General features: G+C 46.0%; 1 protein-coding gene across 2 annotated transcripts in view; it reads right to left on the reverse strand.

Annotated features, from left to right (window-relative positions):
• Positions 1-12,516, reverse strand: part of HK3 (hexokinase 3) — a 418,595-nt gene that overhangs the window by 25,369 nt on the left and 380,710 nt on the right. For both annotated transcript variants that reach the window (XM_069651486.1, XM_069651485.1), the window contains one exon: positions 11,596-11,829. In XM_069651486.1, coding sequence (XP_069507587.1) covers positions 11,596-11,829 — 234 coding nt within the window. The remainder of the gene's footprint in view (positions 1-11,595; positions 11,830-12,516) is intronic.

Below are 12,516 nucleotides of genomic sequence, written 5' to 3' on the forward strand. Positions count from 1 at the left end.
AAGAATAGCCAGGGGTACCAGCTGCTTATTCTATTTCTACATATTTGCAGATGGCAGCGTCAAAACCACACGCCTGTACTTACTGGTGCATGGTTGGGTTGCCAAGGGGGCCGGGTGCTGTCACAAGTCTGGTGGTTATGTTAATTAATGTTACTGGGATTTAAACGGCGCACCACTGCCATTTGCATGATCGCCAGACACTGGTGCTAGGCCCATGACAGCATAGGGAGGATCCCTTGGCTAGCCGCACCTTTAAACGTGCAGGAGGTGGAGGCTCGTAACTTTGCTACCTTAGAGGCTCCTGTACCTTTAAGGGAGTCTATGATGGGTGATCCAGTGAAGCTGGTAGCACCTGCATGCTCGACTTCTCTCACACAGGTCCGGAAATCATATCCTAAACCACAGGGGGAAAGAGCAAGTCTGAATAAAGACAGAAAACTCAAGCAGTGAACCAGCCACTTCACAAGGTGTCCACATGCATACCATAAGACCTGCTAGGCGAAGGTAGTCATACCCAAGTGTGAGGCAGGAGATAGCAATCCTAGAGAGGACCGCCTAAGGTGAGAGATTAATCAGTCCTAATTCCCACATCAGAACTGTCAGCCATCTCCAGGGGTGGGACCCGTTAGCCAGTCCCCAAACTAGCCACATAGGGAGACATCCTGAGTTGCCTTAAGCATAAGCTAGACTGGAATGTAGCCCAAGGCCCAAGAAGGGACCACAAGCATCCCCAGACGTGTGCAGAAGGGATGTGGCCTTGCAGTTCCGACTGGACTGCCCCTTTTGGGCTGGGACTAAGCCTGATTTGCATATGGTCTTTCCCCTTCTGTAATGGCTTGGCAGGCTGAAGGACGATGGTCTGGAGAGTTTCCCACAGCAATGCCAAAGGTTAGAAGTAATTCCAAACCTTCCAGCCATCACCTCTTTTGTTTTGCATATGGGAAAACCGAGAAATAAAGAAACAGGCACCAGGGTTCAATAAAAGGTTTTATTAAATGTATTGTGTGTGTGTTTTATGTGTCTGTGTTTTGGACTTATCCATCCAGCCCACCATGGGGATGGATGGAATGTTGAGAAAGGAAAAGGAAAGAAGAAAGGAACAGAACTCGCTACTATCGCTACTACTCTCACACACTCTTATATTACATAGCACTGATCTACGTGCCTGCTTGACATGGGTAGCTAGTAGTGACCTGGCCACCCCTGCCCAACTTTGCCTGACTAAAATGCACACATGCATTCTAAACTCCTCTGACGAATTTCCCATACCTGGACTCTGGGAACTGAGGGCGTTCAACCAACAGCGCGTTGGGACCATACCAATGGTGAAAGGCGCTTTACAAATGATGATGATGGTGATGATGAACTCCCCTGCCCTAGGGGAGAAAAGGGGCTGGTAGGGGAGAAAAGAATCCAAAGAGGATTTGAAAAAAGTGGACAGTTCGACAAACAGTTAGGCGAGAGAAGGAAGAAAACAGAGGGGAGGGAAAAAAAAGTAACCCCCCTGGTCAGGCCACTGCCTCGAGCAGCCACAGAGAGCAAATAGACATTAAGGCACCCAGGCCATGTGTGGGGAGGCCACCAGAGAGTTAACCGTAAGGCCGAACTGCATGGCAGGGGCCTCGGCGCGAAAAAGTGCCACACTATAGCGGGCACAAGAAAATCAAAAGGCCCAAGCTGAAGATGGACGGCCCAGTCTGGGCCGTCTGAGGGACAGCTTGAATCAGGCAGCCCGGCCATGCCCCCAGTTGGCCCACCCTGTGGTTGGTGAGGCAGCCCCTTTCTAAAAGTCCTACCAGGCCTTTCATATCGGGCAACCTGGGAGCTGAAAGCGGAAGTCTGTTTCTCTCCAGAGGGCAGAGCAGTGAAAGTGAAGTCCCGGGCTGCCATGCAAGGCAGACCAGGTGAAAAGCAGGACGTGGAAAGTCCCAACGGACTCGTCGTGGCATGCCCCTTGTGTCTCTGGCACAATGCTGAGGGGGCGGGCCAGGATGAGCATCAGGAGGCAGGCACGGCGTAGAGCACACCAGCATCCCCTTAACAACGGGGACACTGCCTGAACTATAAATGGTGCCAGGGGAACAGTAGTGATCAGGGCGGCCCCCGGGGCACGGTACTACTCTGAAGATGACTGCGGGGAGCGGCAGGGACTGTGAGTGGACCCCGAGCCTCTTAGGCCCACTCTGAAGAGGTTATTGGGCCTGCAGGTCCCGGTGGTGGCCGCCCAGAATTATGTAAAGTGGCCACAGGTTGTGGTGGTGCGTGCAGGTTGGCCCCTCAGCCTGTGGGGCCCACCACGAAGATTAACAACATTGCAGGTCATGGCCATGATGAGGGTGAGCCCCCACTTGGGCAGGGAGCCACTCAGCATAAAGGAAGCATGGGCCACGATTGGGGACTACTAATGGCCCCATTTGGTGGACGGGGCCACCCGGGAGAAAGACCAGTGGGAGATAGGCCCCAATATCATCCAAGTACAGTAAGTCTTACCCAGCTGCAGCAAACACCCAAAAGAGACAGCACCACAGATAATGTGAAGGGGGCCACTGACTGTAGCAGTCACTCCCTTTGCAACATCATGTATTAAATGCTTTATATGTTGTTTGTCAGTATGTATATGTATGTGTATATTTTTAAGTATGTAATATATGTTAAGTAGGGTAAATGTTAAGTAGGGGGAAAATAAAGTGGGGAAATTAGTAGACGGAATGTTAAGTAGAACTGTTAAGTTGGGGTAGGATTTTAGGTGTATACATAATCGAGTAGAGGGCTGGTACCCTCTACTCCATGTGGGTAGTACCTGGAGTTAGGGAAAATGTCTGTTACTCAGACCCAACCTAAGGGTCCCTGAGACCATTCCAAGGAAAGGTGGATTGACTTCAGGGGGAATTTTAGGAAGGGAATATGAACTTGATCCAAAAGTGAATAAGTGTTTTTACATATAAAGAGGGGTGCTGTTGGTATCCCTATGGAATTCACCTTGGTTTCTGTGCCCCTTTAGTAAGGTAAGACCTCAGGTTATAGCCCATCTCCTCTTAACAGCAATTTTACTTTCAGGCACAGTGCCCCCTCCCTATCCCGATGGCCTGGGGGGTGGGCGTGGTGGTTCCTATGGGGAATGTCCCTGACCTGGGCAAGGAGAGAGTGATCCCTGAAAATAGGGGCTACAGAAAGTCACAGTCAAGGCCTTAAAAGGAAGAGTCTTTGGCATTAGGATGTTGCAGAGGGCAGAAAGAGCTGGGGTGGGACACAGGAGGCCAGAGCAGAGGACGAGTAAATCCCAGAGGGTGTGGGAGATAAAGAGCCAGGAGGCTGAGGTGAGAGAGACCCAAGAGGTTAGGGAGAGGAATACCCAGAAGGCTGATGGGAGAGCAGAAAAGGAGGCTAGGGAGAAACATATTCTGAAATATTTCACAGGAGCGTTAGCTGAGAAAAGCTTGCCTGTGCAGGAGAAGGTATCGGCTCTACAAGGGATTCGGAAACATGAGTTTTTATCTCCAGGTTCTTCACCGTTAAGACTGGTTTGGGGCAAGGTCCCATGCAGCAAAGCCAGAGCACTTCAATCCACTGGTCTACAGAACTGTCGACAAAAATAATCTCTGCTTTTCCAGAATTCATATTCAAGCAATGGTGACCCATTTAATGGTTTACAGCCAACACACGTATGGGCATTACTCCTGTCTCCATCTAACCAGTGTCTGATCTGCACATCATCGACATTGGGCACATCTCAAGTCCATCACGACCCAACCACACGCCAACCATATTTAGTCACAGGGATAGGCTAGTCTAGATACCTTAGTTACGGTTAATTCTCGTTTTTAAACAGGTTGAACATTCCTGAAATGTTTTTTTTACAGTTAAACAATAACTAATCACAGTTAAGAATCACACATCACTGCTTACACATCCCTGATCCCTCATCACCTTGTGTGTTTTTCTCCCACCAAATTGTTTTGTCTACTAGCTAATTCCCCTTTCCTATCCCCTCCCCTGCCACCAAGCCTTCGTCTTTTATATCCACGGACAAAGGCCTGATGATACCCTCGGAGGTCACAATACACCACTGCTCAGACAAGGAGAGGCGCAATATGACCACTATGGTGGTGATGGGTGCAGTATAAAAACTGATTAACATATGTATGAAAGCATACACAAAAACATTGAACCAGGCTAGCTAGAGGAGTGAAATATAGGTGAAACAGGAACAGAGACATAGCAGAACCCTGCCTTAGCTCGAGGGATGTCTGGGCAGGATTTGTCAAGAAAGAAGGAGCTAAGCTAGTGCAGAACCTAGCCTTGAAAACCCAGAAGATGTAATCTGCCGATCAGACGTTGATGTCCTCCGTGTTGAAAGTCACTGAGGGCCACATCTAACAGGGCCAAATCTGTAGCACCATTGACGTCGGTCTATTAATCAAGGTCATCCCAAACATGAACAAGTATGGCCTCTCTGACTATTATTATTATCACTATTATTATTATTATTATTATTATTATTATTATTATTATTATTGCCAACCCCCTAAGCGTACTGGGCGGGAGCCAGCTTGATGCTGATCTAAAAGCCCCTGACCCTCAGCAAGGGTCTGAATCTGGGAGACCACCACTTTTTCTAATAAAATCCCGAGATAGAGCTGTTGTGAGTTTAGGCAGAATTTAGGCAGGATTATAGAGTTGAGCGTTAGCTTGATCAATAAAGGCTTAACAACTTATATATTATATTATATCATTCAGAACGCATTCTTGAGAACATCAATTAAGAAGATATGGCATATCTCTAACGATCGCAGACCCTATATCCCTACTTTTCTTTGCCGGTGGAAGATAATGCCGGAAACCAGAAGCTTTTGCAGCTGAGATCACTTTCTCCCATGTTAGATGACGCAAAAAGTTCAAATTGGTCCATGACGTCTGACTGTCTAAAACAGGGGCCTGGAACCTTTTGCTCTCCAGATGTTTAGCAATTCAAATGCCATCAGCCTCTGCCAGCACCGCCGATGGTGAGGGATCATGGAAGTTGTAGCCGAAAACATCTGCAGTTTGCTGATCCCTGGTCTAAGAGTTACAGAGCAGAGAAGTACCGCTGGTAAGGACTTCTCATATTCAGCCACACATGCCCAAATTATTTAAATCTTATCTGAGAAGTATGAGGGGAGAGTATTACAAAAGTCCAAAGCACTGGAACCAGAGCTGCCTGCTACAGTTGAATTCCATATCTCCTTTAGAAACACAAAGCCCTCCTTATTCGGGTTCCCAGCCAATGCAATTCGATTTGCATAAAAAGGAATGTTTGGATTGCAAATTTATAGTCTTTTTTTGACGAAAGAAAAATAGACTTTTCCACTTTGTTATTATTGTGTCCCCAGTTCTGTTTCATTTTTCGTAACTATGCACTGAGCTTCCTAAGATCTGAATACAATTATTGTTTATAGTCTTAACGTTTTGAAGTATTTTCCGATTTCAGTCGGGCTGTTAAGTGCCATGCTTTAGCTGTATTCTTATGAAAGAAAGCAAAGGCTTCTTCGATGTTTCTCAGGGTAACAATGTAAAGGAGCACCAGCTGTTGAAGACACGTGGTTCCATGACTTATTGTTTGAAGCCTGATTAGGCCGTCATTTAATTTTAAGGCCAATTTCAGAGTGGATTATGAAAGTTTACAAAATGCTCAGCAAAAGCTGTGGAAGAATTTGGCCTAATCTATGACCATGAGAATAAATCGCCAAACCAATCCACTGAACCCACCATGATGTAGCAAGATCATCACGCCCGTGGTTACCTAATGAGTTTGATGAAGATGCAGATCAGCCACTGTAAGCAACCCAGGATGCCTAATCATTATGGAGGGGATATCATCGATTATACTGCCGTTTATGGATTGTGGAAGATTTGGGAGAGGTTTAATATCAGAAAATCCAATGTGCTAGTATCGAAAAAATTAGCTTTGGATAAAAAGACTTCAGAGGTGTCCGACTGAGGAAACCCTAATTTACTAAAAGAAAAAGTATCTTTGTGAATTAAGGCTGCGCTGCCCCCTCTAAAGTCACGCTGTGCATGCAGCATTTTATAACTGCGAGGAATGGTTTGCAAAAAAAACGCCAGATATGTCAGTAAGCCAGGTTGCCATAAAATGTCCTGAAGGGAAGAGCGCGTAAGATCAGAAATGTGGTAAGCACCAGCTGAAGCTAATGTAGAGGAGTAGCTGAATGCCTCTGCAGGAAGTCCCGCCCCCATCCTTCCCATATGTTGGAAGCCAGAAGTCGTGACATTCACGACACCAGTGATCGTGCCGATTCCACGGAAAGCCTTCGAGAAAAGGTATACATTGAGAAAACCCTATATGGTGTATCCCCGTAGAGATGACAATCTCTTGGAAGAGATACCCGACGGAATATGAAGATGAAAGAAAGAGAATTTGGCGATGTCACAAGAAGCAAGCGTGACGCACTGAGAAGAGTAGATAAAGAAGAAGATGTATAGACTTTATGGAATCTGATGACGGAGTAAAGAATCGAGTAAACTTTCATATGCGGAATGAAGATTGCACGCGTGAAGAGCACTGCAGAAAAAGCAAGTGGTTTAATAACTGTACAGATGTAGCAACGCAAGTAGACTAAGTAATCATAAAGGCTGGCTATACGTAGTGAATAGACTGCAGGCAGTATTGCCCCTATATAGAAGATGGACATCAGTGTCACATGTTTAGTAAGCTCGGACCCACGAAGAAGGAAGGATCGGAAAAGCTGTGTTGCAGCAACATGAAGCTAAAAGCATGCAAAGGCCTGTAAGAGCTGTCTGGGTTGGTGTCAACTGATGAAGTAGCCAAGAACTAGTTATCTATCTGAAAAGAACAGTAAGCGTGAGACTCTGAATCATCCCGATGTTAAGGTACAAAGAAAGAACATTATGAGTGTCAAGTTTGTTAATTAAAGACAATTAAATGCTGCAAAACAGGCCAAAATACGGTCTCCTGTCACATGAGCTAAGGCTGGAAATAGAAGGTAAGCATGCTGCTGTGGACTTGAGATAGTGTGTGCCTGTACTCCCTTTTATTCCCAGGAGCAAGGACACTTTGCAAGGCCAAATTCAAAGACAATCCGAATGGCAGAAGGCACGCGCGATGAGAGATGTTGGGCTAATTGGGTGGGGAGACATGGTCAAAATACACCCACTGGCACCTGGGGTACCAGCTTATGTCCTACTAGTGAGCCAAATGTTCCAGAAGGGTACAAACGTGCCAACCAATTATAGAGGACCATATAACAAAGGGCCATATATTTTGAGAGCCAATAATATACTGTGTACCTAATAACTGATGATGATGACTTGCACCAGGGGTCAGCATAAGTTGTCCACCTGACTGTAGAGACTCAATCACAACCCGTCCCTATATAAAAAGTATACTTACATGTTCCCTTTGAGCGTATCACAACCCCCGTAGGTTTCTCTTGCCACGTAGTATGACGTGACATATGAAAAATTCTTTCTATATAAATGTTGTTTTTTATTAAATGCTTTAAGAGAACTTAAGAGAATGTCGGTTGATGTCCGTTGTCGACTTCCTGAGTCGGTCTTATTTGGTGTAAGAGTTATTCTGCATCCCATCCATGTATGACGTGTTACTGATTTAAGGACCCCCGGGTTTACTAATCTCACATTCAACAGGCTTCCTATAAATGGTCTATTGTCTAGATTTAAAAACAATTACTTTTATAATTTTCTCAAAGGAATTAAATGAAAAAGATTATCACATAATAGAATATTCTTAAAATTATCTATTAACCGAACGTGTGGCTCAAACAGCGCTGACATTTGGTTGTAAATTCAACTCACTCCGTTGGATCGTGGCTGAATGGCACGTTGGCCGTGGGGTCAGGTTCATGGCTGGACTGAGCTTGGAAACTTGCTGGCAGCTTTGCCTTTATAGTGCCTTCAATGAACTGCCGGCATGATGACCGAGCTCATAGAGCGCGGCTAGCTAAGTATGCACCTCCGTGGAAGGTTCCCGGAAATGACCAGTGAAAAGAAAGAAAGAAAGACTTCAGAGAATAGCAGTCTATCCAAAGTGTTAGTTTGCCCCGGTGTGCGCTGCAGAACCACTATGGCACACGTATTGGAAATGTGGACAGTATGTTTCAATACATTCCCAAGACAGGAACCCCTTAAAAGAACTGCACATCAGAATGATGCATGGTTTTGCCATCCTCACACTCTAACCTGTAGAGCACAAAGTCACACACCATTTAAACTGAGGACTTGAAGGCTATCATTCCAACAGAAGCACATCGAACCCCAAATGAACATAGAGTACAAGGCCTCAGAAACGGGAATATTTCAGGAACTAATCTTGACAGATTGCATTGAAATCTTAACATGCCCATCAACAACCAAGTCCATGTGCGCAAGACGTGTTTTACTGACTCAGTAGTACTTCCATTGGCGTGATTAGGACCATATGCAATGTGATGGGACTTCTGGAGATATCATCTGGGAGTAGGGTCAAAGGGCGTGTGATGTCACGCCCACTACCAGAGGGTTTTTGATGAATTGACCTCCATGTATCCCAGGAACAGAAGTGCCAAACCTGTCAACACGGACTTGTATTGATGTACCGCTCCCCCAATGGCTCCCCTGATTTTACATCAACCTCCTGGATTGTGTCCTACTTGTGACGTGTACAGGTGGGTAAAATGCTTTTTGTCTGAGATTTAAGTCTTCGGGTTGATGACATCAGTGAGTCAGGCTACTTAGCTTTAGACCACACTTAGTAACCTTTGCTATATGGGAAAAGTAAACATTTCCTCAATTGATCAAGTTCACCTTTTGGACCAGGTCTTTGCTCAAAATGTTGCTGTTGATTTAACACAGTTCTGGCCTCTTGTTCAGACAGAGAATTAAGTCATTTCCTTTACTCCTGGCTCCAGTTAGCGATAATACAAGTTCACTGAGGCTAGTTACAGAGCTGTTAGCTGTCTAATGGGTGACCTGATATACGGGTGGCTTAATCCAGTTGAAACATTCTTCACCTGCTGGAGATGTCGATACAGCAGCTCCCCCAAACACTAAATCAATCAGGAAGTGTGTGCAGCAAAGTCACTGCTTTACATCAGAATGAATACTAATATGCTCCAAGCCCAGATGAGTTAAAAGGACATGGCGGAAAATGGTTGATAATTTGTGGCAAAGAAACTTGTTCAGGGCTAGAGAAGTTGAGAAAATAGAAAGTTCTACAAAAGCCTTCTTGAATTTCTTCAAAACTCTGGCAACCCCCAAATCCTCTAAAGAACCTTTTAGATCTTATTCAGGGTAAGACAAAAGGGGGAACATCCATAGCCAAATTCCTAGCCCACAGAGAGCAGCAACATTAGTCGGCCACAGGCCACTGTTACATCTAACTGTAAAAGCTGTCCCAAGTGTCATTGTCATGGACAAATGGTTGTCCACTGATGAAAGCTAAAACATCATCAAAAACATCACTGCCACCGCCGCCACCTGTTCTAGTGGGCCATGCCAATCTACAATGGCCAAAGAGTGTGTAAACACATTACCAGCCTGAATACCAATATTATTATTTGCTTTTTCTGCATGGGTGATGTCCCTTACGCCTTAGCAAGCCTGGCTTCATGTTCTGCTAGAAGAACCAACCTTTGAGCGAAACCATCCTTAAAGCCACAAGCCTTTGACCATCGTCCCTTTTCTAGGCCAGGCAGTTTCCATCCAGCTACAGGCATTTGCTGAGGAGCAGAGGCTGCTGAGAGAGTGGCAGCCAGGCGTCAGACCGATTAGAAGTATGGAGAGGACAGAACCAGATGTAAAATACAGCTGGTTCCAAATCCTGGAGGATGGTGAGCCTTTGAGGGATATTAGATCTACCTACAGCATTTGACACCCTCGCTCAAACTTTTGCATGATCTTGTCTTGCAAACAGTGGCTTTATTTCAGAGATATGTCAATTTTTACATCATAATTTTTAGGCTCCGTCTCACAGTTAAAGGTCAATTTCAAGGTACTGAACAATTGAGGGTGAATAGTGGGCTTATACTGAATGAAATCCAGACTGGGGCACGTGCTTGACACAGGGTAGGTTAGTAGCAAAATTGCTCAGCAATGCCTTAGGGGTTGTGGGCGCTATGACATTTTTTTTTAAAGTAAAACAATAGTTAAGTCCCTACTGCACTGCTGGTATTACGGTTCTTCTCTTAAAAAAAAGGTTAACACACCGGGAGTGACTTCCAACTTACCCGTTCTCTCACCAGTGCCGCATGACCTCATGTTGCAGAGTCAACTAAGACCATTTCTCTTGAAACACAACAGCACCAGAATCAGACGCACCATAACTGGGCCTAATTGTCCTCCTTCTAAAAAAGCAACTAAAGAGGCACTGTGAAGTGCCGGCATCTCCATTAAACGCAGATCCCCTAGACATGAGCGGATCTCATCAGTTCTTTGAAGGCCGCACCGGCTGGGCCCCAGTCAAGCTTAAGGCACTCAGCATGACTCACTAGACTCCTCATGACTCCGCCTTATTCATGGGACCGGCTGGCACGCTCCATTGTGAGCGCGACGCTCTCCTAACAAAGGATCATAGCCCCCACCCCGCCTTTAAGTGTACCAGAGCTATGGGGAGCTCTTTACAAGCCCTGGAATTCTACGCCAGCAGAAATGTGCATGAATGTTGAGCTGCTTTCATTCAGGCACAAAATGAAAACGCTGCTCTGCTAATCGTTCCCCGCAGTTTCCTGATCTTCAGTGCTTAGTTACCCAGGTAGTTTATACTGCTCTATACATTTGCTTTGATTGGATTAGAGGGTACTTCTTTGGTCAGTCAGGCTACCGAAGTTCAAGAAGCCCATTCTCCCAGATGTTCCTGCTACTTAGGACATGAGTGTCGCTGTCGGGGGGACCTTGGAATGCCACTATTCTGTGATGCCAGAGGGTCACCAGTGATCGTTGAAGGTTCTAGCGCATTGCTCTGGGATTCCTAGGAGATCTAGGGCTGGAAAAGGGATCACAGCTACAATCATATTTAAGATTTCTTTCACAATGAAAGGTCTTGGTAATTTTTGGTCAGGGCATCTAATGCACATTTTCCAGCCAAACACACTGAGCATCCTTGATGTGAGCAGGAGTGCACACTGGGCCAAGACACCAGGAGGTTCCAGAGAAAAGCAAATCTGTAAATGGTGGTGACAGGCTTTGAGGAGAAAGTTGGGCTATCCCCTCTTCCCCCACACCCTGTACCGCATGCACTCTCTGAGGGGCGTGGATGTCAGGCTGCTGAGTATCCCTGAGTGGCCAGTAGACGCTATCCCTGAGTACATCCGCCAGATTCACATGCGAGCCCCTGCCTGCGACAATGGTCTACTTCAGTTACCCCTGACCTGAAGAAGGGGTTACGATTCACACTCTTTATAAGACTTCAATTATATTAACACTGACTAGCTGTCCTTTTGTGGTGTTTAATGATGCTTTCATGCAGGATTGATGTGCACAGAGCCCCCCAAGAGATTGGGATTCCATTTGTGGTTGGAGACTAGAGGCTCTGATTATTGTGAGAGATAAGCTGGTAACTGGGAGCACAGAGTGGTCACTTACTGGGGGTGCAGCTTGTAGAGCGTCCCGTCCACTCCAACGGTGACATCGAGGTGATCCAGGCCACGGTTCTCTCGAATTTTCTCCACCACAGCTGCGATCCCAGCACCGCACAGCTTGGCGGCCCTCTGAGATACGGTCCGGCAGACTTCCTTCACAATGATGCTGTCATCGCAGGTGCTCTGCAGGCCAAGCTTCGTCAGGATGGCGCGCACCTGCAGGAGGGCCAAGCTGTCCCTGCAGGGAGAGAGCACAGCAAGATCAGGCACCAGCCCTGCAAAAACTCTCTGCACGCACCTGATGCCTGGCAGTATGGGGGACTAGACGTTTTGCCTTCTGTTCCCTTGTACTGCCGACAAGCTATTCAACCATCCAGCCAATCATCTCCACATATAACCAGTGGATACCTATTTAACTATCCCAACAATCACCATCTTCGTAATTAGTCACACTTTTTTGTGTTTCTAGTTTATTAAAATTTGAACACATTTGTGTCTACAAAATCGGCATTAATTCTTACAAAATCAATCCAAATCTTTCTTACAATATCAAAAGTTCTCTGATCAGAAATAGTATTAGAAAAGTTATCTTCCCACTTTTTTGGTGACATGGTAATCTGATTTTAAAGCTACAGGGTCTGGAACACTGCCACCCCTCATAACATCCATGATTGGAGAGTTTAAAGCCTTTCTTCTTCAGACAGGCATGACACGCAAACTCCCCCCATCGCTGCGTTTCTAAGCCCTGCATTTCAATGCTTAGTCCCCTGCACCAGTTTATCCTTCTCCCCAATGAGGACAGCACCCTCAAGCTACCATGAGGCAGCATGGACTGTGCAACAGAACCTTGCATGTGGGCATTAGGCCTGCCCTGCAGCATTCCAAGATTATACTGGATTGAAGGTGTCTCTGTCTGGCCCTACAT

The sequence above is a fragment of the Ambystoma mexicanum genome, chromosome 3p (genome assembly GCF_040938575.1).
Source record: "Ambystoma mexicanum isolate Mex_15411 chromosome 3p, UKY_AmexF1_1, whole genome shotgun sequence".
NCBI classification, from domain to species: Eukaryota; Metazoa; Chordata; class Amphibia; order Caudata; family Ambystomatidae; genus Ambystoma; species Ambystoma mexicanum.